Source organism: Odocoileus virginianus, chromosome 3 (genome assembly GCF_023699985.2).
Source record: "Odocoileus virginianus isolate 20LAN1187 ecotype Illinois chromosome 3, Ovbor_1.2, whole genome shotgun sequence".
In the NCBI taxonomy this organism is placed as follows: domain Eukaryota; kingdom Metazoa; phylum Chordata; class Mammalia; order Artiodactyla; family Cervidae; genus Odocoileus; species Odocoileus virginianus.
Window position 1 is genome coordinate 13,474,301 of NC_069676.1, and position 26,349 is coordinate 13,500,649.

Consider the following 26,349-nt stretch of genomic DNA (forward strand, 5'->3'; position numbering starts at 1 on the left):
CCTGGAAAAGAGATGACAACCCACGACTAACACTTCCAATTTCTACTCACTGGAGATGGTGAAGAACCTTGGTCAGGAACAATAGCAGCTAATGCCATTTCCTGCTGTGATGCAGGTACTAATCTCAATAAGCAAGAATCATCCTCACATCCATTTGATGCCTGAGGAGAGCAATGCACACAGGGGCAAAGTAACTTGCCCAAAGTCATCCAGGAAGTGGCGGAACTGAGGTTTGTGCTCAGAATGGGTGGTTCTCCACCCACAACCCACAAAATCAAGGCAAGGGTAAAACACTCGGTCAGAAGGTCCCTGGGCTTCCCTGGTGTCTCAGTGGTAAAGAATCCACCTGCTAAGAAGGGGACATGGGTTAAATCCCTGGTCGAGAAAGATCCCACATGCCCTGGGATAACTAATTCCATGCGCCACAACTACTGCATCACTAGAGAGCCTCAGAGCCACAATAAGAGAAACCGAGGCAGTGAGAAGCCCGAGCACCGCAATGAAGAGTAGCCTGCTTACCCAGCCTAGACAGAGCTCGTGCACAGCAATGAAGACCCAGCGCAACCAAAAATAAAATAAATAAATAACGAATGAACAATCACTCAATAACCTCAGATATGCAGATGACACCACCCTTATGGCAGAAAGTGAAGAAGAACTAAAGAGCCTCTTGATAGTGAAAGAGGAGAGTGAAAAAGTTGGCTTAAAGCTCAACATTCAGAAAACTAAGATCATGGCATCTGGTCCCATCATTTCATGGCAAATAGATGGGGAAACAGTGGAAACAGTGGCTGACTTTATTTTTGGGGGCCCCAAAATCACTGCAGATGGTGATTGCAGCCATGAAATTAAAAGACGCTTACTCCTTGGAAGGAAAGTTATGACCAACCTAGACAGCATATTAAAACGCAGAGACATTACTTTGCCAATAAAGGTCCGTCTAGTCAAGGCTATGGTTTTTCCAGCATTCATGTATGGATGTGAGAGTTGGACTGTAAAGAAAGCTGAGCACCGAAGAATTGATGCTTTTGAACTGTGGTGTTGGAGAAGACTCTTGAGAGTCCCTTGGACTGCAAGGAGATCCAACCAGTCCATCCTAAAGGAGATCTGTCCTGAGTGTTCACTGGAAGGACTGATGCTGAACCTGAAACTCAAACAACACTCTGGGCACCTGATGCTGACTCATTTGAAAAGACCCTGGTGCTGGGAGGGATTGGGGGCAGAAGGAGAAGGGGACGACAGAGGATGAGATGGCTGGATGGCATCACCAACTCAATGGACATGAGTTTGGGTAGACTCCGGGAGTTGGTGATGGACAGGGAGGCCTGGCATGCTGCGGTTCATGGGGTCACAAAGAGTTGGACACGACTGAGAGACTGAACTGAACTGAACTGAATGAACAAATAAATAAATCTTAAAAAAAAAAAAAAAAAAAAAAGGTCCCTGGAGGGCAGGAGGTATTTTTACCTGGATCTGTTTATATCAGTTAGCATCAACTTCAGCTGCATACTGTAAAAGAACAACTAATTTACATATTTCTCTGGTGGTGCTGTGGCTAAGATGCCATGCTCCCAATGCAGAGGGCAGGAGTTCGATCCCTGGTCAGGGAACTAGTTCCAGTACACCAAAACTAAAAGATTCCGCTTGCCACAATGAGAGCTCGAATGCCTGAGCAGCAACGAAGTCCAAGCTCAGTCAAAAAATAAATAAACATTAAAAAAAAAGTATTGGATCTTAGGACTTCCCTGGTGGTCCAGGCTTTGAGACTATGTGTTTCCAAAGCAAGGAGCGTGGGTTCATCCTTGGTCGGGGAATTAAGATTCCACATGCCCCACAGCCAAAACAACTAAAGTTTCCAAATAAAATTTAAAAATAAAAAATTGAATTAAAATATGATCAAAATAAGATAACATAAAATAGAATTGTATTTTCACCAGAGCAGAAATTTCCACCTGCTTCACTGGTCTTGGGACTACCACTAGCAGCAAGGGATTCTGGGAAATAATTTTAACTGGGCACATTATAGCCTGAAACAGGATTGAGATTCTATAAATAAGAAAAGAAATGTAAAACGGTGCAGCTGCTGTGGAAAATAGCATGGAGGTTCCTCAAGCAATTAAAAATAGAATCATTATGTGATCCAGCAACTGACTTGTATGTATATATACACCCAAAAGAATTGAAAGTAGGGAGTCAAAAGAGACTTGCACACCCATGTTCATAGTCACATGATTCACTACAACCATAAAAGGCAACCCAAGTGTCCATCAGTGGATGAATGAACAAAATGTGGTGTAGGTACACCAAGCAATATCATTCAGCCTGAAAAGGAAGGCAATTCAGACACATGCTACAGTATGGATGAGGTAACCCTGAGGTTACCATGCTCACTGCAATAAACTAGTCACAAAAAGACAAATACTGGATGCCTCCACTTATATTAGGTTCCTGTATGTGTATGTGTGTGTGTGTGTGTGTGTGTGTGTGCACTCAGTCGCGTCGACTCTTTGCAACCCCATGGACTGTAAAAGCTGCCAGGCTCCTCTGTCCTTGAAATTTCCCAGGCAAGAATACTGGAGTGGGTTGCCATTTCCCTCTCCAGGGGATCTTCCCAAGGATCAAACCTGCGTCTCTTGCACTGGCAGCTGCATTCTTTACCGCTGAGCCATCTGTAAAGTCCATATTAGGTCCCTAAAGAAGTCAATTTCATAGAGACAGGAAACGGAATGATGGGTGCCAGGGGCTGGGGGAGGGAGGGTGGGGAGTCAGTATTTAGCGGGGACAGAGTTTCAGTTTTGCAAGATGAAAGGGTCCTAGAGATGGATGGTGGTGATGGTTGGACAACAATGTGAACGTACTTATGTCACTGAAATGCACATTTCCTTTTTTTTCCCCCCCACATGTGGAATGTTGCTTTTCCAACCAGGGATTGAACCCACATCTCCTGCAGTGTAAATGCAGTCTTAACCACTGGAGCTCCAGGGAAATCTCTAAACTGCACATTTCAGATGGTTAAGATGGTACATTTTATATTATGTGCATTTTAGCATAAGTATTAATTAATTAAATTTTTAAGTAAAAAGGAAAGACACAAAAGGAGAGTGCTCTAGTTGTAGGCAGCTCGCTGTGGCCAGCGCAGCTGTAGTCAGGTAACTTCTCCCCCTGACCCAAGATGAAGAATGGCCATCTATTCAACTGAGGAGGACAGAACCCAGATTCAGGGCAGGGCAGCAGGGTGGCTGTGCATCCTAAGATGCTGAATTGGAAGAGCAGGCATCTGTAGGGATTTCTGATGGGTTTTTTCTTCCTGAATTCTCATAGATTCCTGGCAGTGGGGAGAGAGTGGCCTAAAGATCTGAGAGGCTGTGCTGCCCTTGACATTCACTCTGAGGCCGTGGCTGACGTCAGAGGCTAAGGGAGCCGAGGTTACCCATGTGGCTTGCAGCAGCTTTCGGCAAGTTTCTTCCCTCTTTCTTTCTTTTTTCTTTCTCTTCCTTCTATCCCCCCTTTCTTTTCTTCTGTCTTTATCTCTCTTTTTTATTTCTTTTCTTCTTTTCTTTTTTCCCCTTCCTCCCTTTATTTCCCTCCCTCCTTCCTTTCTTCCTATTTTTTTTTTCCTTTTTTTTCTTTTTAAATGTTTAAGCATGGCAAAAGACACATAACAGGAACTCCCTTGGTGATCCAGTGGTTAACGTGGGTTCAGGGAATGTGGGTTCGATCTGTGGTTGGGGAATTAAGATTCCACATGCTCTGCAGTGCTGCCAAAAGATTAAAAAAAAGACACATAACATAAAATTTGCCATCTTCATCATTTTAAGTGCACTGTTCAGGGGCATCACATGCATGCACATTTTCAACCAGTGCCACCATGCATCTCCAAAATATTTCCATCTTCCCAAACTTAAATTGTCTCCCTACTAAAAAATAACTCCCCAGTCCTCCTCCTTCAGCCCCTAGAAACCATCTTACTTTCTCCTCTATGGAAATTTGACTCATTCTAGAGACCTCCTGGGGCTTCTCTGGTGACTCAGAGGTTAAAGCGTCTGCCTCCAACGCGGGAGACCTGGGTTTGACCCCTGGGTCGGGAAGATCCTCTGGAGAAGGGAAAGGCTACCCACTTCAGTATTCTGGCCTGGAGAATTCCATGGACTGTATAGTCCTTGGGGTTGCAAAGAGTTAGACACAACTGAATGACTTTCACTTTCACAGAGACCTCCTGAAGGCAGAATCATACAGCATTTGTCTCCTCATGACTGGTTTATTTCACTTTTTTCTTAATCACACAAGTACTAAGTAATACAGGCATGCCTCATTTTATTATGCTTCACTTATTAATATTTATTTAGTTATTTGACTGCCCCAGGTCTTAGTTGCAGAGCGGGGGATCTAGTTCCCTGACGAGAGATGGAACCCAGATCCCCTGCATTGGGAGCATGGAGTCTTAGCCACTGGACCGCCAGGGACGTCCACTATGCTTCACCTTATTGTGCTTTGCAGACACTGCAAATTTTTTAAAAATTGAAGTTTTGTGGCAAGTCTATCATCACTATAATCCAACAGCCCTTCCCCATAACTGCCTGGCCTGCCAGCCTCCCCTGCTCTCTCCATCCCACCAGAACGGTGTATCTGGCACCACTGATAAACCTGCATTGACCTTCATCAGCCAGAGTCCATAGTTGACATTAGGGATCACTCTATGTTGCACACCCTATGTGTTTGGATTGTACATGTTTATACACACATCCTGCCCTGTTCTCTCTCCTGGAGGCGTTGACGATGAGGTGGTGTCATGGTCAATTTTGAACCTCCCCAACTACGGATCCGGGGCTTTATCTATGTTCTCAATACAGGTTTGCTTTCAAACATAGGCAAAACGCTCTCTGACATAAATCACAGCAGGATCCTCTATGACCCACATCCCAGAAACAAAAGCAAAAATAAACAAATGGGACCTAATGAAACTTAAAAGCTTTTGCACAACAAAGGAAACTATAAGCAAGGTGAAAAGACAGCCCTCAGATTGGGAGAAAATAATAGCAAACGAAGCAACAGACAAAGGATTAATCTCAAAAATATACAAGCAACTCCTCCAGCTCAACTCCAGAAAAATAAATGACCCAATCAAAAAATGGGCCAAAGAACTAAACAGACATTTCTCCAAAGAAGACATACAGATGGCTAACAAACACATGAAAAGATGCTCAACATCACTCATTATCAGAGAAATGCAAATCAAAACCACAATGAGGTACCATTACACGCCAGTCAGGATGGCTGCTATCCAAAAGTCTACAAGCAATAAATGCTGGAGAGGGTGTGGAGAAAAGGGAACCCTCTTACACTGTTGGTGGAAATGCAAATTAGTACAGCCGCTATGGAAAACAGTGTGGAAATTTCTTAAAAAGCTGGAAATAGAACTGCCATATGACCCAGCAATCCCACTTCTGGGCATACACACCGAGGAAACCAGATCTGAAAGAGACACGTGCACCCCAATGTTCATCGCAGCACTGTTTGCAATAGCCAGGACATGGAAGCAACCTAGATGCCCATCAGCAGACGAATGGATGAGGAAGCTGTGGTACATATACACCATGGAATATTACTCAGCCATTAAAAAGAATTCATTCGAATCAGTTCTAATGAGATGGATGAAACTGGAGCCCATTATAGAGAGTGAAGTAAGCCAGAAAGATAAAGACCATTATAGCACACTAACACATATATATGGAATTTAGAAAGATGGTAACGATAACCCTATATGCAAAACAGAAAAAGAGACTCAGATGTATAGAACAGACTTGTGGACTCTGGGAGAAGGCGAGGGTGGGATGTTTCAAGAGAACAGCATCGAAACATGTATATTATCTAGGGTGAAACAGATCACCAGCCCAGGTTGGGTGCATGAGACAAGTGCTCGGGCCTGGTGCACTGGGAAGACCCAGAGGGATCGGGTGGAGAGGGAGGTGGGAGGGGGGACCGGGATGGGGAAAACATGTAAATCCATGGCTAATTCATTTCAATGTATGACAAAAACCACTGCAATGATGTAAAGTAATTAGCCTCCAACTAATACAAATAAATGGAAAAAAAAAACCCAACAAGTCTGCAGTTCTTCTTGAAAAAAAGGAGTGGCGGTCCAGGACAAATTTGAGTTATGAATGATCAAAATCCCATCAAACCAGTCAATCCTAAAGGAAATCAACCCTGAATATTCATTGGAAGGACTGATGCTGAAACTAAAGCTCCAATACTTTGGTCACCTGATGCGAAGAGCCGACTCATTGGAAAAGACCCTGATGTTGGGAAAGATTGAATGCAAGAGGAGAAGGGGACGACAGAGGATGAGATGGTTGGATGGCATCACCGACTCAATGGAAGTGAGTTTGAGCAAGCTCCAGGAGACGGTGAAGGACAGGGAAGCCCGGCATGCTGCAGTCCATGAGGTCGCAGAAAGTCAGACATGACTGAGCAACTGAACAACAGCGGAATTCAGAAGCAGGGCATTTATAATGCTGTTGGCAGGCAAATCAAAAATAATATCACTTATTTTCACTTATCTATTTAGCCCTTACTAATGCTAGGCACTAGAGATACTATACAATATTGTCTCTGCCCTCACATGGCTTATGGGCATCTTGTGTAGATAAATTGATGGCTACAGCGTCAAGTCAGGTCTCTAAACGTACCCTTTGGGAGGCACCTGTGGTTACTCACCCTCTCTGACTGCTGAGTTCTGTTTCAAAGGCAGCTATGAAGACTCACCTTAGCCAAAAGACCAGACTCTTGGGTGGAGACCTATTTTGGTCTGAGCCTCCTGGTGACTTAGAGAGGTAGAAACCTGGACAAAGGGCATCAGAATGAGGAAAACACGTGCCCTGGGTTCAGATGATTTTGCAAGCCTAGGAAATTTTAGATGAAGTGGATGCCATGGAAGGTTTGTTTTTAAGTGTCTGTGAGGAAGAAAATTTCCCCTAAAGAGAAGAGTGATAAAAAAAGATGTCATTGCAAAGACAGGCAAAACCAAAACAAGGAACTGATACACTATGGTCATTATGTGCCAAACAAGCATGGCTCCAATATGTGTCCAACTCTGCGACCCCATGGACTGTAGCCTGCCAGGCTCCTCTGTCCACGGGGTTCTCCAGGCAAGAAAACTGGAGTGGGTTGCCATGCCCTTCTTCAAGGGATCTTCCTGATCTGGGATTAAACCCATGTCTCTTATGTCTCCTGCATTGGCAAGTGGGTTCATTGCCACTAATGCCACCTGGGAAGCCCCCAATTGCATATATATATATATATATATATATACACACACATACATATATATATGTGATGGTTGGATGGCATTACCGACTCAATAGACATGAGTTTGAGGAAACTCCGGGAGTTGCTGATGGACAGGGAGGCCTGGCATGCTGCAGTCCATGGAGTCGCAAAGAGTTGGACACGACCTAGCAACTGAACTGAACTGAACTGAACTGTTACATATATGTGACACATATATACAATCATTTATATATAAAATCATTATATGTATAATCCTTTAGGACTTCCTTCATGGCACAGTGGATGGGAATCTGCCTGCCAATGCCGGGGGCACGGGTTTGATCCCTGGTCTCAGAATATTCCACATGCCATGGAGCAGCTAAGCCCATGTGCCACAACTACTGAATCCCATGCTATAGTGCCCAGGAGCTGCAACTACTGAGCCCACATGCCACAACTACTAAAGCTGACTTGCCTAGAGCCTGTGCTCCGCAACAAGAGAAGCCACCGCATAAGAAGTCCGAGCATGTGCCCGCTTCGGCAGCACATATCCTGAAACTGGAACGATACACAGAAGATCAGCATGGCCCCTGTGCAAAGACGACATGCAAATTTGTGACGCATTCCATATTTTTAGCAAATGAAACAACTGACAAAGGATTAATTTCCAAAATATACAAGCAGCTCATACAACTCAATACCAGAAAAACAAACAACCCAATCAAAAAGTGGGAAAAAGACCTAAACAAACATTTCTCCAAAGAAGACATACAGATGGCTAACAAACACATGAAAAGATGCTCAACATCGCTCATTATTAAGAAATACAAATCAAAACTATAATGAGATATCACCTCACATCGGTCAGAATGGCCATCATCAAAAAGTCTACAAACAATAAATGCTGGAGAGGGTGTGGAGAAAATGGAACGCTCTTGCACTGTTGGTGGGGCTGTAAATTGATACAGACACTATGGAAGATGGTATGAAGATTTCTTAGAAAACTAGGAATAAAACCACCATATGATCCAGCAATCCCACTCCTAGGCATATACCCTGAGGAAACCAAAATTGAAAAAGACACATCCATCCCATTGTTCATTGCAGCACTATTTACAATAGCTAGAACTGGAAGCAACCTAGATGTCCATCGACAGATGAATGGATAAAGAAGTTGCAGAACATATACACAATGGAATATTACTCAGCCCTATAAAGGAGTGCATTTGAATCCATTCTAATGAGGTGGATGAACCTAGAACCTATTATACAGAGTGAAGTTAAGTCAGAAAGACAAAGATAAATATTGTATTCTAACACATATATACAGAATCTAGAAAAATGGTACTAAAGAATTTATTTAATGGGCAGCAATGGAGAAACAGACATAGAGAATAGATTTATGGACATGGGGAGAGGGGAGGAGAGGGTGAGATGTATGGAAAGAGTAATGTGGAAACTTACATTACCACATGTAAAATAGATAGCCAATGGGAATTTGCTGTATGGCTCAGGAAACTCAAACAGGAGTTCTGTATCAACCTAGAGGGGTGGGATGGGGAGGGAGATGGGAGGGAGATTCAAAAGGGAGGGGATATATGTATACCTATGGCTGATTCATGCTGTGGTTTGACAGAAAACAACAAAATTCTGAACAGCAATTATCCTTCAATAAAAAGATAAATTAATTTAAAAAAAAAGTCTGAGCACTGCAACGCGGAGCATCCCCTGTTTGCTGCAACTGGAGAAAAGCCCAGACATAGCAGAAGACCCAGCACAGCCAAATGTAAAAATAAATAAAACACACAACAGTGCTATATATAATTATTTATATAAATAATCATTTTATATAATCATTTATACATATATATATATATACTTAATCCTCACAAGAACCCTATGAGTAAGTTATAGAAGAGTATATGGAGGCTCCAAGAAGTAGAGAAATTTAAACAGTGTGACTCCATCCTCAGGGCAATATATGCTCAAGTGGCAGGAACAGAAAGGACCTTGAGATTTCTTCAGACAGATCAAAGGGACTCCTGGGTTAAACCATCCCAGAATTCTTGCCCAGGCTTGAGCCCTCCAGGAATGTTCTTTTCAGGGTTTTTTTTTTTCAGCCCTTTTCCAGGCCTGCCCCTATATCTCCATACAACTGAACATATGTTAAGTAAGCTAAGTCCTCTCTGGAAGACAGTCTCTTCCTGGTAACTCTTTCCAGGGCTGTTGGGCAGAACAAGTCACCTACCACCAGATGGATCAAAGAAAGCTGGGCTCGCAACAGAAACAGTCTGTGAGGTCTTGTAATTTTTCAGAAGGGAAATCAAACCTAGTGCTTCTGACTTTAAGGGGGGAAAAAGGAGCATATGTTAATATGTTATAAAGAATGGAATGGAGGGTGACACATTCATAAATGTTGCAACTCCCAGAACTTGCCCATCCTTGTCAATTTCTGCAGGCAAGATTATTCATAATTTCATTTTGACCCTGACACTGAACCTGCCAAGTAAGGGAAGTAAGCATTACTTTTCCCCCCGTTTTTATTTTATCTTCTTCCCCCACCCTGCCCTCTCATCTGCTGCCTTGAGGCTTATGGGATCTTACTTCCCCGACCAGGTATGGAACTCACTCCCTCTGCAGTAAAAACATGGCGTCCTAACCACTTGACCACCAGGGAAGTCCCAATGTCCCACTTTTTTAATTGGCAAAGCTAAGTGACTTATCCAAATTCTGTATGATTTAGAAGCTGGGGCTCTATACTGCCAGACACTGTTTATAAATTTCTTCTCCTGGATTAATCACTGTTTTTCTTTCTGAGAGTTCAATTATCTCCTCTCTGCCTCTTTTCTGCCTTCTCTCCTGGATTTCTCTGAAAGCCTGCTGAGAGGTTAGTAAGCTTGCAAAGCTCAGCTGGTAAAACCTCAGAGAACTCTGCTCATTCCGGAGAGAACCCTCCCAAACTGCCAGACCCTTTATAGGAGGGCTTTTTGGCAAGGGGCCCTGGCAAGTTCATGAATCTCCACCAAAGAGACACCCTGATTCTTAAAAGCTGTTCACCATCAGCTCTTGGTGGTTTAGGCATTCAGGTTCAGCTCTGAAATTTCCAGTTTGTTTTGATTTGGCTTTGGGGAGAGGAAGTGGCCACTCTGTTTGTTCAACCCTTTCTCTGAATAAGATAAATCAATATTTATGTCCAGACCCCAGGTATGGGGTCAGTTGATTTCAGAGATGTTTTGGCCCATAATTCATCCAGGTGCTGGATCCCACAAAACAAAATCGGCCTTTGCCTGTACTTTTGTGATGATTTTATTTAAATGCATCACTGATAACTGTTTTATGGGGCAATTTGGAAGAACCCTCTAAAACTATATATGACGAAACAGTTAAAATCTATAAACAATTCCTAGAAAGGAGAAAGGTAAGTAGAGAAAAGGGGTGGGGGGTAAGTTTCCAACATCTCGTTTTTGGTTTTGAGTCAGAGGGGAGATGTCATTGGCCAATTAGACGATTTGGAAGGACAGATCGAATCTTCTTTGGGCACCAAAGAGAACATAAGAATCAAAATTTGAGAGAAATTTAAGGGAGATGAGGGATTTCATTTTGAGGGTGGGCGTGGGGGCGGCTCAGCTCTTCCTGCGACAAACCCTGCAGCCTGTCCTGGACCAGCTTTGGAAAGAATTGGAATCTGAGTCAGGGCTTCATGGGTTAAGGAGCATATGTCACATCGGCCGTTTGAAACTCCTCCTCTCCAAACTCCTCCTCCCACAGTGAGGTGAAGATATTTGAAAATCACCCCACTGCAAACTCCTCCCTCTCCGGGAAACCTCACATAGAAATGCTGCAAATGACTGGGGCCCCGCGTGCAGTCGCGTCCGGGCCGCGCGAAGCCCGGATTTCCAGAGCGGTCACTGAGAGCGGACAGCGGCCTGGGCCGGGGCGTGACAAGCGGAGGCTGGGATCATGAGGCTCGCGGGCTGGGGGCTGCGCTGGGCCATTGCCCTGCTCATAGCTGCGGGGGAGGCTGCAGGTAAGGCTGGCTCCAGAAGCCCGCGCGCCATAGGAATGAGCTCCTGAATTCGGGGAGCCCCTTGGTATTTGGGGGGGGGCCGGCGGGAGAGAAAAAGGAAAAATCATTCAATCCATGGAAGGCGTGGGTAAATGGCACAAAGTCCTTCCCCAATGGCTGGATTGGGAAAAGGGTTCGGGGGGTAGGTGTCTGAGGGGTCTGGTAGGGAAACGCGACGCGGCTTTCCCCACAAGTCTCCCCGCGATGGCGGACCACTCCCCTTTTCTTAGAGCCGGATACGCGTTAGGAGGAGGTACTCCCTCCCAGAGTTATTCCAGGGGTGAGACGAACCCGAAAACGGGCTGCTCAGCCTGGAGGCCCCTATGGGCGCTCCCCCACATCGTTTCACCCTCACGGGTTACGACGGCGGTCAAGTCGGCCTTGTGCTTCCCAAGGGCGACGCTGCCTCTGGAAGCGGCGCGGGACTAGTCTAACCTGCACCAAGCTTCCGCCCTTAGCCACCTCCTCCAGCCCCGCCTTCAGCCCCGTGGACCCTCCCCCGAGCTCCCATTGGACGCCATTCGAACAGGCGAGCCTCGAGCCACACCCCTTGGCCAATGGGAGGCGGTGGTTGCTGAGGCCGAGCGGTGCGGGGCGGGGCTGGCGCACGCTTCGCGCCTTACCTAGATCTCTGTGAGGATGTCGAAGGAGATTCTTCGGGTCGTCCGGGGCTTCCGTCAGAAAGGATGCGACAAGTCCCGGGCCCCTGGAGAAGCTCTGCAAGCATAGATGAGGTGCCCGCCTAGCGCTTGAGGCCCGCTCGGCCAAGGCCTGTCTCCTCCCCTATCCGCAGTGATGCCTTGGTACCCATTTTGTCCTCGGGAGCTTCTCTGACCCCGCCCGACTGGGAAAAGTTCGCAAACGTGACCCCCAAACCACCTTCAAGGTCTCAGTTCCTTCCCAGTGTGAAATGTTGCCTAGAAACTCCAGTCCTTCCCGGATCGGACGTGAAGGGCACTTAACGGAGACTTTCATTCGCGCCTGGGCAGGGACCGAGAGTCGGGGACCGAATGGACGCCTTTGGGATGGCCCTGTTTGTTCAGAGGCGCTAAAATGAGTTCAGTTGAGCTGCTCTCATGACAACGTTTCATTTTAGAGGGTTTGAATTTTAGATTTGGGCAAGAGGCTAGTTGGTGCAATATCCTGAGTTATCCAGTGGCTGAGAGAGGCATTTGACCTTGCCCTGGATAATAAAGAAAAGGTCCTTTTCCTGCTTAACAGCCAGCTGGGCCTAGAAAAGTGTTGAAATTGTCCCGTGAACAGGATGCAGGAAGCTTTTTTTAATGGGGGGAGGGGTGGCTTTGAGCAGAGACCTTTGAACCCTTGGAATCAGCACCTGTGACACACACACATCACAGTTTTCTCTGGGAGGAAAGGAAGGAGGATTTCAGCCACATGGTAGAGGGTTGTAATAATTCGGCAATTGGGTTGTGTGAAGTAAAGGGATGGTGGCTTGGTAAAGAGACAGTCGATGAGCCTGTATTTCACACAGATCCACTCCTTCCCTAAGAGGAAATTAATGGCAGTGAAGTTTCATTGAGCAAGATATGTTGCTTCAGTTTCCTTTTTCACTGGGCAGCTTGAGGATCTGATGTATTTTGGTTCTCAAGGAGGCTCTGAGTCTGGGTGTGTTCCCCAGACTCCTGAGAGTGAGTGGGCAGCTACTAAATATCTGCCTGCAGTGTGGGAGACCTGGGCTCGATCCTTGGGTCCGGAAGATCCCTGGAGAAGGACATGGCAACCCACTCCAGTATTCTACTGTGTATTCCACTAAGTATCTACTCTGTTGTTAACTTGATGGTAGACATTTGTAGCAGCCCTGGCTACTCCAGTTTGCCCCGAGGGGGCGGGAATTTCTTGTCTGTTTACTTTGGGAATGGTAGTAAAGTGGCATCTTAACTGCTTGCTTTCCTTTAGCCAAATCAAAGTCAATTAATTGACAGTTGTGTGTGGGGTATCAAATATGCCAGGGACACACCCAAACTCAGAAAGTAGAGTGTTCCCACTAAGTTGTGTCTGCTTTAACAGAAGATAAGATGGTTAGATAGCATCACTGACTCAACGGACTTGAATCTGAGCAAGTTCTGAGAGGTAGTAGAGGACAGAGGAGCCTGGAATGCTGCAGTCTGTGAGATCCGGAAGAGTCGGACACAACTTAGGGATTGAACAACTGCTTTAACAACAAGCCCCAGAGGGATTCACTGGTCATTGTCAGGCATATTTATCTTTCCGGGCAACACTAAAGATAGGGAGAATGTTTCTGAGACTGCAAACCTTTAAGAGAAATATCTGCCTCATTCTGTCTTTCTAGGGCATTCCTGCTTATATCTGTAGGGCTCCTCCCCTAATAAGATCCAATTCTAGATGTCTTTTTTGCTCAGTGTTGATCGCCTTTCACATCCCACATTCAGTATGTTAACAGCATCCACACTCTGCTCTGCTGTCTAGCAAGTAACCATGTGTTGCTAAGATACCATGCAAGTAGTCAGCAGTGAACAGCGATAGAAACTGGCTACCCCTCCCTCAAAGGAGCAGACAACAAACTCTACCACGGAGATCACCTCTGGGGAAAATACCCTGGTGGTCCCTCATGTGGGAAAGAGCACTGGTGAAAGGATTTTTCATTCATTTTCTGCTAAGTATCTTAGCTTCAGCCATTTTTTTCTCTTTTTTTTTAAAGATTTTTTTTGGTGTGGAACATCTTTTTTTGAAAGTCTTTATTGAATTTGTTATGATAATGCTTCTGTTTTATGTTTTTTTTGGCCCTGAGGCCTGTGGGATCTTAGCTTCCCAACTAGGGATTGAACCCGCATCCCTTGCACTGGAATGCAAGGTCCCAACCACTGGACCACCAAGGAAGACCCCAACCATTTCTTTTTCAAGAAAATGATTCCAAGTATTTATTTTTCAATTTTTTGTCTTGTCCATGCCTCTCGACTTGTAGGATCTTAGTTCCCTGGCCAGGGGTTGAACCCAGGCCCTGACAGTGAAAGCACGGAGTCCTAACCTCGGGGCCACCAGGGAATTCCCTCCATGTATTATTTTGGTTTTCCTGAACAACCACTGTCTTCAGTATCTGCGGAAAGAAAACCTTGAAAGCATTTACCACCTCATATGTGTGCTGGAGAAAAAGCAGAAATGTATATTCTCCTTTTCTGTTTCGATAACCTTGTTCCTGATTCCTCACCCATGACAGGAGAGGTCTAAGGGCTAGAGTTTCGATTGTTATCTTTTTTTTGGGGGGGGGAGGGAGTGTGTTGCTTATATAATTTTAGGCATCCCCAGTATGTGGAGTTATGGGATGTGGCGCTCTGGTTTGCTTTTGCTGGAATTCAACTGAAACTGACATACAAAACCCAAACCTTGCTTGTGGAACTGGGAGGAAATAAGAAAAGCTGTGGTTTCTCTGGGCTGTGGTGTTTGAAATAGGACTAGTTCTGACTTCTCGCTCAAGTTGGGATTGCCCACTGCCCGGACACCCATCTTGAGGTGCTCTCCTGGGTGCTCACTGTCCCTTATCCTCGGCCATATAAGCAAGGCCACGAGACATTTCCCAGCTGACTGCTGTCAGTGAAATCCATTCACACGTTACAGCTGATGGCCAGCTGTTGGATGAACAGCTGTTCAGATAGAAATACGTAGTAGTGGGTCTTCTTGTTGGTAGGGTCTTCAGCCATCTATGACAAGAAAATATTTGATTAACTGTTGCCCAGGGGAGGGCTCGTTGGTGTCCAGGGAAGGGGGTTGTTCTTTTCTCTTTCTTACTTTTGTTATTATTGTAATTTTTATTTTTGACTGTGCTGAATCTTTGTTGCGAGGTGGGGGCTCTCTAGTTTGTTGGTGCGTGGGCTTAGTTGCAGAATGTGGGATCTTAGTTCCCCAACCAGGGATCGGACCCAGCGCCCCTGCATTGGGAGTGCAGAGGACCACCCGAGAAGATCCTCTTTATCCCTATTTAAAGGGCTTTAAGATGGTTTAATGTTTCTAGCCTTTCCAGTAGGGCTTCCCTGGTGGCTCAGATGGTAAAGAATCTGGCTGCAATGCAGGAGACCTGGGTATGATTCCTGGGTCACAAAGATCCCCTGGAGAAGGAAATGGCAACCCCCTCCAATATTCTTACCTGGAGAATCCCATGGACATAGGAGCCTGGTGGGGTACAGTTCATGGCGTTGCAAAAGAGTTGGACACGGCTGAGCGACTAACACTTTCATTTTTGCACTTTCAAGATGGTTTAATATTTTTAGCCTTTCCAGTAGCACATTCTGCGTGTGAGATGGTTCCTTGGGCAAAGTGGATTTGCGATAATTGAAACTGCCATCTCCTGGCTGGGAGAGCAGATGGCAGAAGTTCCTCCTCCATAATCCTCCTCCTCTGTAGAGAATGCCCCTTGCCTGAACTTCCTTTTTTTTTTTTTTTTTTAACATTTTTTTCCTAAGAGTCCTGGAATTTCGATTGCTTTTTACCCACCCCATGTGGGAAGCCAGAAGTGAGTCATTTCCTTTTTCAGGCATAATCACGATTCAGCTGTGAGTCAATGGGTGTGGGGTATATTGCAGAGGCACCTCAGAGGGTGATGTCCTGTCTGGATCAGTAGCTGGGCAATGCATTATCAGTTTGTGTTCCGATAGCGGCAGATTCTAGATTCAGCTCATTTGAATCTCTCTGAGCTCTCCACTGGGGTTACCTCCAACCTGGTCTTTGTAAGTTCAGTTACCAAGTTCTGTTGATGCTTCTAAACACTCCTTGTATGTATTTCTCTCTTTATCACCTATAGCCTCCTCCACCCCTCCACTCATCTCTCTCCTAACCTCACCTGACTGTTCCTCCGGGCAGGAACACTGGACAATGAGCTTTGAAGACCCATAATTTGTTTCTTTTGAATTAAAGAGGCAATTGACATACTATAAAATCGACAGATAAGAGTTCAGTGAGTTGAGATAGAGATCTACTTCCGTGTAACCACCTCTCATTAGGACCTAGAGGACTTCTCTCCCCCAGGAAGTTCCGGGCTCTCTTCAGCTTACTCACCTGCCAGACGCAGACCAGAGGCACCTCTAATCTGATTTCTGTCATTGGGAAAAGTGAAAGTGTTAGTCACTCAGTTGTGCTGACTCTTTTCGACCCCATGGACTGTAGCCCACCAGGCTCCTCTGTCCATGGAGTTCTCCAGGCAAGAATACTAGAGTGGGTTGCCAGTTCCTTCTCCAGGGGATTTTCCTGACCCAAGGATCAAACCCGCGTCTCCTGCATTGCGGGCAGATTCTTTACATCTCAGCCACCAGGAAAGCCCAGTTTCTATCATTATCGGTTAGTTGTGCCTGAGCTAGAATGGCACATGAATAGTATGTACTCGAGCAAAAGAAACCGGACAGGGAATTCCCTGACTGTCCAGTGGTTAGGACTCCGAGCTTCCACTGTAGGGGGCAGAAACTTGATTCCTGGTTGAGGAATTAAGACCCCACAAGCCACACTGCTCAGTGGGGAAAAAAAAAGCTTTGGACCTTTTTGAACTTGACATTGTTACACATCTGTGTTAATAATTCTTCTGGGTCCCAGGGACTTTGCACTTTAAAATTTGACAGATTCTGCCCTTTTGCCCTCCAAAGAGATGGAACTAGAAGAGTTCCACTTTTCCAAAATCTTTGCCCAGTGAGATGATGGATCTGTCCCTGATTGGGGCGTACCAGCTGAACGAATCTTGTTTTGACTCAGGCCTTGGGCTCTGACGGTTTCACGGTGAAAGGAAGAAAAAGACATTCCTTACTCTCCAGGAGTTTAAATCTAGGCTGGGGGCCTCGATAAACAAATGAGTTCGATCTTGTATGTTAGGAGTGAGAAATGGGTGTTTTAAGAGTGCTTGCATGCATGTGTGCTAAATCACTTCCAATTGTGTCCAATTCTGTGCAACCCCATGGACTGTAGCCCACCAGGCTCCTCTGTCCATGGGATTCTCCAGGCAAGAATACTGGAGTGTGTTGCCATGCCCTCCTCCAGGAGATCTTTCTGACCCAGGGCTCAAACTTCGCCTCCTAACCATCTCCTGCATTGGCAGGTGGGTTCTTTACCACCAGCGCCACCTGGGAAGCCCACGGGCTGCTAAACCCAGCTTCAGGTAAGGTGAGCTTCGAAGCTGAACTGTTAGCCAAGTAAAGAGGAAGGAGCCAGGAGGGAGTGTTGTACCAGAAGGGACTGCAGAGCTTTGGGATCTGAGGTTGTGAAATTTTTTTTTTACCAGATCCATCATGTTCTCCTTAATATAATTATTTGTCATATACCTATGCTATCATCTGGTGTACAGTAAAAACCATAATTATACAGAAAAGCAGATATGTTTAAAAAGGTGAGATAAAAATCAAACACACAACATTTTAAAATATCTTGTTATTTGTGATGGCTTCCTACTATAGTTAAAAATCTCATGGAGAAGGAAATGGCAACCCACTCCAGTATTCTTGCCTGGAAAAATCCATGGACAGAGGAGCCTGGCGGGCTGCAGTACATGGGGTTACATGACTGAGCATGTGTGCACAAGGGTGGAGGGAGATGGGTTGGTAACAATAAACTGGTAGAACTAAAAAAAAAAAAAAAAGGTCTCAAATCATGATGTAGTGAGGGCAAGGGTTTTTTTTCTCCTTTATATCTCTGTATATGAAATAACATGTGTGTGTGTGTATATATATATATATATATATATATATATATATATATATAGTAAGGTATATTTGATTTACAATGTTGTGTTGGTTTCAGTGATTCAGACTCTTTTTCAGTTTCTTTTCCCTTACACATTATTACAAGATAATTGAGTATATAGTTCCCCGTGCTACATAGTAGGTCCTTGCTGGTTATCTATTTTATATACAGTAGCATGTATATGTCCTTCTCAATCTCTTAATTTATTCTGTCCCTCACTTCTTTCCTCTTTGATAACCATAATCTGTTCTCTATGTCTGTGGGTCTAATTTCTGTTTTAAATCAGTTCATTTGTATCTTTTTTTTTTTTAAGATTCCACATATAAATGATATTGTATAAAATTCATCTTTCTCTGCCTGGCTTACTTCACTTAGTATGATAATCTCCAGGTTTATCCATGTTGTTGCCAATTGCATTATTTCGTTTTTTTTTATTGCCGAGCGTTAAGGGCAAGGCTGATGATTAGCAACTGGACACAGGGAGCCATACTTCAAAGAGTGCCTTTGATCATTCTTATTTTTATGGCTTGACCTTCCACCGTATCTAATTAGGTCTGTTTTTATCTTGTACGTTGAGGGTAAGAGGGGCAAAATGCTCACTGGTAGGAATCAACTTGTCGGTGCCACCCTCTAAGGTCATGAAGTTTGCACATTTACTTTCACTCACAGCTCACTAACTTAAACTTGGTCCCATGGCCATACCTGGCTGCAAAGGAAGCTGGGAAAAATTATAGATCCTCCCTTGGGTAATGTGCTCAGTTAAAACTTGAAGGTCTCAAACTTCCCTGGTGCTCCAGTGTTTAAGAATCCACCTTGCAATGCAAGGGACATCGATTGGAGCCCTGGTCTAGAATAATCCCACATGCCACAGAGCAACTAACCCTGTGCATCTACTGAATCTACATGCTAGAGCCTGTACACTGCAACTAGATAGTAGCCCCTGCTCACTGCAACTAGAAAAAGCCCTCACATAGCAATGAAAACTCAGCAGAGCCAATATGCAAATAAATGAATCTTTAAAAAACTTGAGTGTTTAAAGAGAATGTGCATGCATACATGCTCAGCCATGTCCAACTCTTTGCAATCCCATGGACTGTAGCCCACCCGGCTCCTCTGTCCATGGGATTCTCCAGGCAAGAATACTGGAGCCGGTTACCATTTCCTCCTCCAGGGGATCTTCCCGACCCAGGGATCAAACTCAAGTCTCCTGTGTCTTGTGCATTGCAGGCATATTCTTTACCATCTGGGTCACCCAGAAAGTCCACTTAAAGAGAATATCAAGGGGAAAAAATCTGAATACATAAAAAGACACAAAGCATGTAAGATCTTGAATCTTCTTTTCCCATATGCAGAATGAAGGAAGAAGAGACTTCTTGCATGAGAAGAATCATTCAAGGATCTACCATCTTCCGTCCTTTTTGTCTGGAAGTTTCTAATTCTGGAGACATAGTTTCTGCCTTGCACATGAAGAGTTCATTAATTGCCTTTGTGCAAAATGAGCAAATGAATACATTTTGTGCAAACTATTAAACTAATTTTTTTTGTTAGGGTCAACATTCAAAATAAAGTGATAAAAGAATAAACGTTCTTAATCTTCTTATGAGAGTAGTGAAAAATATAATAAATGTAGCCATCAGCCTGAATTTACATTTTACATATCATTTGCCTTCAGAATATCTGACTCATGAGGAAATTTCTGCTAGCTTCTTCTTTCTTGGTCTTATTTCCTTATCCTGAGATGAACTGGATCATAATTTTTATTAACTGTGTTACTTTAGATTACGAAGGGGATCAAAGTCTATATTTAAAGATTAAAGGAGTGATACCAATTTTATTATCAACCAATAAAAGTTTATTGGAAGCCTGGTGTGCTGCAATACATAGGGTCCCTAAGAGTCTGACACAACTGAGTGACTGGAATGACTAACTGACCCACTCCAGTCCTCTGGCCTGGAGAATTCCTTGGACTGCATATTCCATGGGGTCACAAAGAGTTGGAATGAGCAACTTTCACAATAAAAGTTTGCTGTGATCATAGCTCACATGTAATAATGACCCCGAATCAAAGCATGATACCTAAAACTAAATGCAGTCAGGATTATTTTGCTCTGTTTGTGTGCTTTGTCGCTCAGTTGTGTCCGACCCTTTGTGACCCCATGGACTGTAGCCCGCCAGCCTCCTCTGTCCATGGGATTCTCCAGGCAAGAATACTGGAGTGGGCTGCCATGTCCTCCTCCTGGGAATCCTCCCCACCCAGGGATCATACCCAGATCTCCCGCATTGCAGGCAGATTCTTTACCATCTGAGCCACAAGGTATAAAAGTCGTATATTTTAGAGGGGCTTCCCTGGTGGCTCAGGAATAAAGAATCTGCCTGCCAATGCAGGAGACACGATTTCGATTCCTGGTCCGGGAAGATCTCACATGCCTCGGAGCAACCAAGCCCATGCACCATAACTACTGAAGCCTATGGGCCTAGAGCCTGTGCTCCGCCACAAGAGAAGCTGCCACAGCGAGAAGCCAGAGCACCGCAACTAGAGAGCAACTCCCACTCCGGGAGACAGTGAAGGACAAGGAAGCCTGGCATACTGCTGTCCATGGGGTCGAAAAGAGTTGGACACAACTCAGCAACTGAACAGCAACAACCCATTTCTTTAGATCTGAAATTTAGTTATATGATTATGTTCTCTGCTGGACCTCTGCTCTCTGACCTCTACATTAATAATTTCTCATAACTCATACACCCTTTTTGTGGGGGCTGTGCTGGGTCTCAGCTGCATCGTGTGGGCTTCTCTAGTTGGGGTGCACGAGCTTAGTTGCCCTCTAGCAGGTGGGATCTTAGTTGCCCTCTAGCAGGTGGGATCTTAGTTCCCCTCTAGCAGGTGGGATCTTAGTTCCCCAACTAGGGATCAAACCTGTGTCCCCTGTACTGGAATGCGTGTTCTTAACCACAGGACCATGAGAGAAGTTCCAATTTTTATCTCTTTAGTTCCTTTCTACCTACTGGAGAAAGCTTTTCAAGTTTTCCTCCAGCTTAATGCTTTTGCAGTCTCAATTTTCCTTGGTACTGTCTCCAGTACAGGTTTGTGACATGCTCAATCATGTCCTTTTCTTTGTTAATGTGCACCCAGGTTCTAATATTTTGTCCCCATCGCCCAATGGATCCACACTTTGGACTCACCAACCATGATGTCAGAATCTCACACTGGAGATGAATCTCTTTTTAAGAAGTGTTCTTCACATCCTCCATTATACTTTTGGTTCACTCAGTTTAACTGCTGTGCATGCTTTATTTCCTGGAGACCTGTCTGCTGCAATAAGATTGTATTTCTAGTTCATTCTTCACTTGGCAGGAAAAAGACACAAAGAATGCGGTCGTTTTGTGATTCCAGCCCTGATTCTCCCTTCTCCTTTCCTTCTCTTTAGTGGAAGACAACTGTGGGAGAAACGAGTTTCAGTGCCGAGATGGGAAATGCATCTCCTATAAGTGGGTCTGTGATGGGACTGCTGAGTGCCAAGACGGCTCTGATGAATCACAGGAGACGTGCAGTGAGTTTCTCTCCACCTTTGGACGTGACATGTGTCCTAACCTTTTCTTTTGAACTCCTTTTTTTTTTTTTTAATCTAAGTGTAGTTGTGTTACACTTAAACATTTTAAATCTGTTAATTTCTGTTGGATGGCAAAGTGCTTTGATGATATTGGGTGACAGACTTAGTAGAAATTGACAAGCATACTAATGTATTCTTCTATGAATTAGGAGATGGGCAGAGAAGATATTGGGCTTTCCAGGTGTGTCAGAGGTAAAGAATCCACTTGGAATGCAGGAGGTGCAAAAGATTTGATCCCTGGGTTGGGAAGATCCCCTGGAGGAGGGTATGGCAACCCACTCCAGTATTCTTGCCTAGTATTCTTCCATGGACAAAGGAGCTTGGCAAGCTATAGACCATGGGGTCGCAAAGAATTGGACAGGACTGAAACGCTTAGCATGCACACAGAGACGATATTATTGGAACTTTCCTTTAAAGGCTCTTTTTTTTTCATTGTGGTTCATGTTACACAGACTAGCCCTTTTTTAAGATTGTTATTTTTTTAGGGGGTGGACCATTTTTAAAGTCTTTATTGAATTTGTTATAATATTGCTTCTTAATGATTTAGGTTTTTGGCTTCTAAGGCATGGGGTTCTTAGCTTCCCAACTAGTATCGAGCTCTCACCCCTTATGTTAGAAAGCAAAGTCTTAACCTTTGGCCTGCCAGGGAAGTCTCACGAATTAGCCTTTTTGTGTGTTTGTTTTTTGTTTTCTTGGCCACTCCAGGTGGTTTGTGGGATCTGAGTTTCCCAACCAGGGATCGAACCTATAACAGCTGCAGTGGAAGCTTGGAGTCCTAACCACTGAATTAAGCCATTGGGGGTAGGAATAAAATAGGAATTTGGGATTAACAGATGCATACTACTATATATAAAATAGATAATCAACAAGGACCTACCATATAGCACAGGGAACTGTATTCAATATTTTAACCTATAATATAATAACCTATAATGGAAAAGAATCTAAAGAAAACATATATATATACACACACGTATAACTGAGTCACTTTGCCATATACCTGAAATTAACACAACATTGTAAATCAACTGTGCTTCGATTTTTAAAAAAGCTACCCCAAAATTTTAAATTAAAAAAAAAAGTGACCAGTTTAGTAGCATTAATATATTCACAATGCTTTGCAACCACCACTTCTATCTCATTCCAAAACCTTTGCAACAACCAGCATCTAACTTAAAAAAAAAAAAAATTATTTGGCTGCGCTGGGTCTTAAGTTCGGCATGCAAGACCTTTAGTCTTCTTTGTGGCATGCGGGATCTTTAGCTGTGGCATGTGGCATCTAGTTCCCTGACCAGGGATTGAACCCAGACCCCTGCATTGGGAGCACGGAGTCTTAGCCACTGGACCCCCAGGGAAGTCCTCAGCAACTAATTTTTAAAAGTTCCATTAAATTTCCTTCATTTTGGTCCAGAAAAGTGGGCCTGAAACTTCTATCAGAAAACTGTGGGTTCTTCCCTTGCAGAGCTCGGAGTGGCAAGGTGGGTCGGTCTTCCCTCTGAGTTAAGCTTCAGTTCTGTTTCTCCCGTAGAGTCTGTCACCTGCAAGATGGGGGACTTCAGCTGTGGGGGCCGTGTCATCCGCTGCGTTCCAGAGTCCTGGAGATGCGATGGCCAGGTGGACTGCGAGAACGGCTCGGACGAGGAAGGCTGTCGTAAGTGGGGTCCCTTGTCTGGTGGCTCGCGGATCCTAGCCGTGTCCAAATGACCTGACTGGGTTCCTGGCTGAGGTCAGAGTTTGCTCCAAACCATAGAGAGTTTCAGAGGGGAAGGCACTCTGCAGCTGGTTCTGTCTTGCCTCTTTGATTTTATTCATTATTTAGAATTTCTTTTCCAGTTGTGTAGATTTTTTTTAAAACAAAGTAAGGCTCTTAGGAAAAAAAAAACACCCTGGGGGAAATTTAAATAATTGAGATCACATCAAATCTTCAAGTTCACAAAATATGAAACCCCCTGAGAGAGTCGTTTTTAAAAAAAGCAACCCCAAAAGTGAGTGTTTGCTTAGAGATGCATATGTAACCTTGGTTCTCACTGGGGAACATTTTAAAATAAAATGGATTGGGCCTCTTTTCCAAGTGTTTTATTTTTTCTTCCAGCTTTATTGAGATATAATTGACATGTAGCATGGTGTGAGTTTAGTGTCCAGTGTGATGATTTTATGCACATATATATTGTGAAATGATTACACAATAGGGTTATTTAACACCTTCATCATTTCACATAATTACTGTTTCTTTTGACTCTTTAATAACACCAACATAAACAACAAGGTCCTATTGTATAGGGCAGGGAAACGATATTCAATATTCTGTGATAAACTATGATGGAAAGGAATATGAAAAAGAATACATGTATGTATAACTGAGTCACTTTGCTGTAGAGCAGAAATTAACACACCATTGGAAATCAACTCTACTTCAATCCAACTTTTTAAAAAAATTTATTAAACTCCATCCACAATGGGGGAAAAAAAAAAGATTGACATGTGTGTACAATAAAACTGAAGAAGTTAAAAAAAAAAATAACAGTACCATCAAACCCAGGAGGTGGGAGGATGAGTAAAATAGAGGAGGGAGATTAATAGGAACCAACTTCCTCCTGTAAAATGAGTGTGATGCACAGCATGGTAAATGTAGTCAATAAGATGGTGATAACCTTGTAGGGTGACACACGGTAAGTAGACTTAGATTGGTGATCATTTCGTGCTGTCTAAAATCACTGAGTCACTGTGTTGAACACCTGAAACTAACACAGCTTTGTAAGTCAATTATACTTCAACTTAAAAAGTCCAATATGGGCTTCCCTGATAGCTCAGTTGGTAAAGAATCTGCCTGCAAAGCAGGAGACCTGGTTTCAGGCCCTGGGTTGGAAAGATCCCCTGGAGAAGGGTTAGGCTATTCACTCCAGTATTCTTGGGCTTCCCTCGTGGCTCAGCTGATAAAGAATCTGCCTGCAATGCTGAAAACCTGGGCTCAATCCCTGTGTTGGGAAGACCCCCTGGAGGAGGGCAAGGTTACCCACTCCAGTATTCTGGCCTGGAGAATTCCATGGACTGCCCAGTCCATGGGGTCGAAGAATGGGACACGATTGAGCGACTTTCACTTTCAAAAAGTCCAAGGTCATTGTAAATAAAAACAAGCAAATAAAGTAACAGCAGCATTTTTTTTTTTTTTTTTTTTACTGTTGGGTTATTTATTAATAGCTATGAGCATGCAGACAAATTACAACACTGTAAGAAGTTCTAAACAAGTCTAAATATTAAGCATATTTTTAAAACTATTGATATTTTAAAGTAGTAAAAAAACAAAGAATAGCACCTTCATTCCAGCAACAAGAAATATACATTTCTGAATTCTGAAGAATTAACATATCATAAAAAAAAAAACAAGTCCTGTTCAAATAGTACTGGTTCCATAAATTCCACCCTGATTCTCTGACCCCTCAATTTACAAAAAAAAGTGAGGGTAAATAATTGCTCTTTCCTGTGACCATCAGCCTATAAGCCTCACATTACTTGAACTGCCTTGATGGGCCTTATTACCTTCTCCACTGCATCACATTTAGTTCCTATTTTCTATGCCCATTCAAGTACAGCAGGTACTAAACCCTTAATACCTATATACCTTAATACCTGTAAGGTATTACCTATTAATATCTTAATACCTATAAGGTATTAAACCCTTATATAAAATAGGTGTTTGAAAAATATTTCTTGAATCGATGTGTATCTGAATATTAAAAAAATGTTTCTGAAGATTATTTTCTAAAAACCAGAAAGTAGAAGAACAAAGACAATGATAAAATCTTACTTCCCCCAATATTACAAAGAATAAAAAATAAGGTTGACACCAGCTTTTAAATGGTAAATGATTAAGGGTGAGAAATAGATCCTATACACATGGGAAAATTCAGAAAATTATATCTTGTCTTTAACCTGATGTTGGTGGAGGAAACCAACAGGTCACTGTTAACTGGTGCCATCATCCAGAATGGAACGACTTGATGACAGGTGAGGGCCAGCCCATGCTTTCAATCATAAATTCCACTTCAGGGAGAAGGCTCTCAAATGTCATCATTTCCTTACCCTCGTAGGCCTCCTCTCTGCTTTATTTAGAGCACTGATCATGGTCTAACTCTACATCCCTTAATTCTCAATTCTGTTGACTGTCTGTTTCCTCCCCTGGAATGTCAGTTCCAGGAGGGCAGAGACCTATTTTGTCATTGTCACACCCTCAGAAAGTGTTAGTCGCTCAGTCATATCCGACTCTTTGCGACCCCATGGACTGTAGCCTGCCAGGCTCCTCTGTCCATGGAATTTCCCAGGCAAGAATACTGGAGTGGGTTGCCATTCCCTTCTCCAAGCATTTTTTATTTTTATATTTGGCTACTCTGAGTGGCTTGCAGGATCTTAGTTCCTCTACCAGGGATGGAACCTGGGCCCTTGGCAGTGAGAGCCTGGAGCCCTAACCACTGGACTGTCAGAGAAGTCCCCAGTCATTTTTTGGTTTTGTTTTGTTTTTTTAAAGCCTCAATTACCTCCTTTTCATTTTATAATGATGTGACATTTAAAGTGCTGTCTCTATGCTTCCTCTGAACCTGAATGCATTATTTTCAGGGAGATATTTGAGCTGAAGGTCAAGGAGGATGATCACATTTACTACCTGGTATTTCACAAACAACTGTTTTCTCCAGTCGGATCAAAATATTCTACTTTACC

The 26,349-nt window shown here is 43.8% G+C and overlaps 1 protein-coding gene, 1 long non-coding RNA gene and 1 other non-coding gene across 3 annotated transcripts in view; all 3 read left to right on the forward strand.

Annotated features, from left to right (window-relative positions):
- Nucleotides 1-7,797: 7,797 nt before the first annotated feature.
- LOC139034520 (U6 spliceosomal RNA) lies at nt 7,798-7,904 on the forward strand. Its single transcript, XR_011487066.1, has one exon. It is a non-coding gene; the product is annotated as a U6 spliceosomal RNA (small nuclear RNA).
- A 3,170-nt stretch (nt 7,905-11,074) lies between these two features.
- Nucleotides 11,075-26,349, forward strand: part of LDLR (low density lipoprotein receptor) — a 34,559-nt gene continuing 19,284 nt past the window's right edge. The window contains exons 1-3 of the mRNA XM_070464539.1: nt 11,075-11,296; nt 21,454-21,576; nt 23,165-23,287. Of these exons, the coding sequence (XP_070320640.1) occupies nt 11,230-11,296; nt 21,454-21,576; nt 23,165-23,287 (313 nt within the window). The 5' untranslated portion in view covers nt 11,075-11,229. The remainder of the gene's footprint in view (nt 11,297-21,453; nt 21,577-23,164; nt 23,288-26,349) is intronic.
- Nucleotides 11,303-20,674, forward strand: LOC139034136 (uncharacterized). The gene is made up of 2 exons (XR_011486578.1): nt 11,303-17,447; nt 19,381-20,674. It is a non-coding gene; the product is annotated as an uncharacterized lncRNA (long non-coding RNA).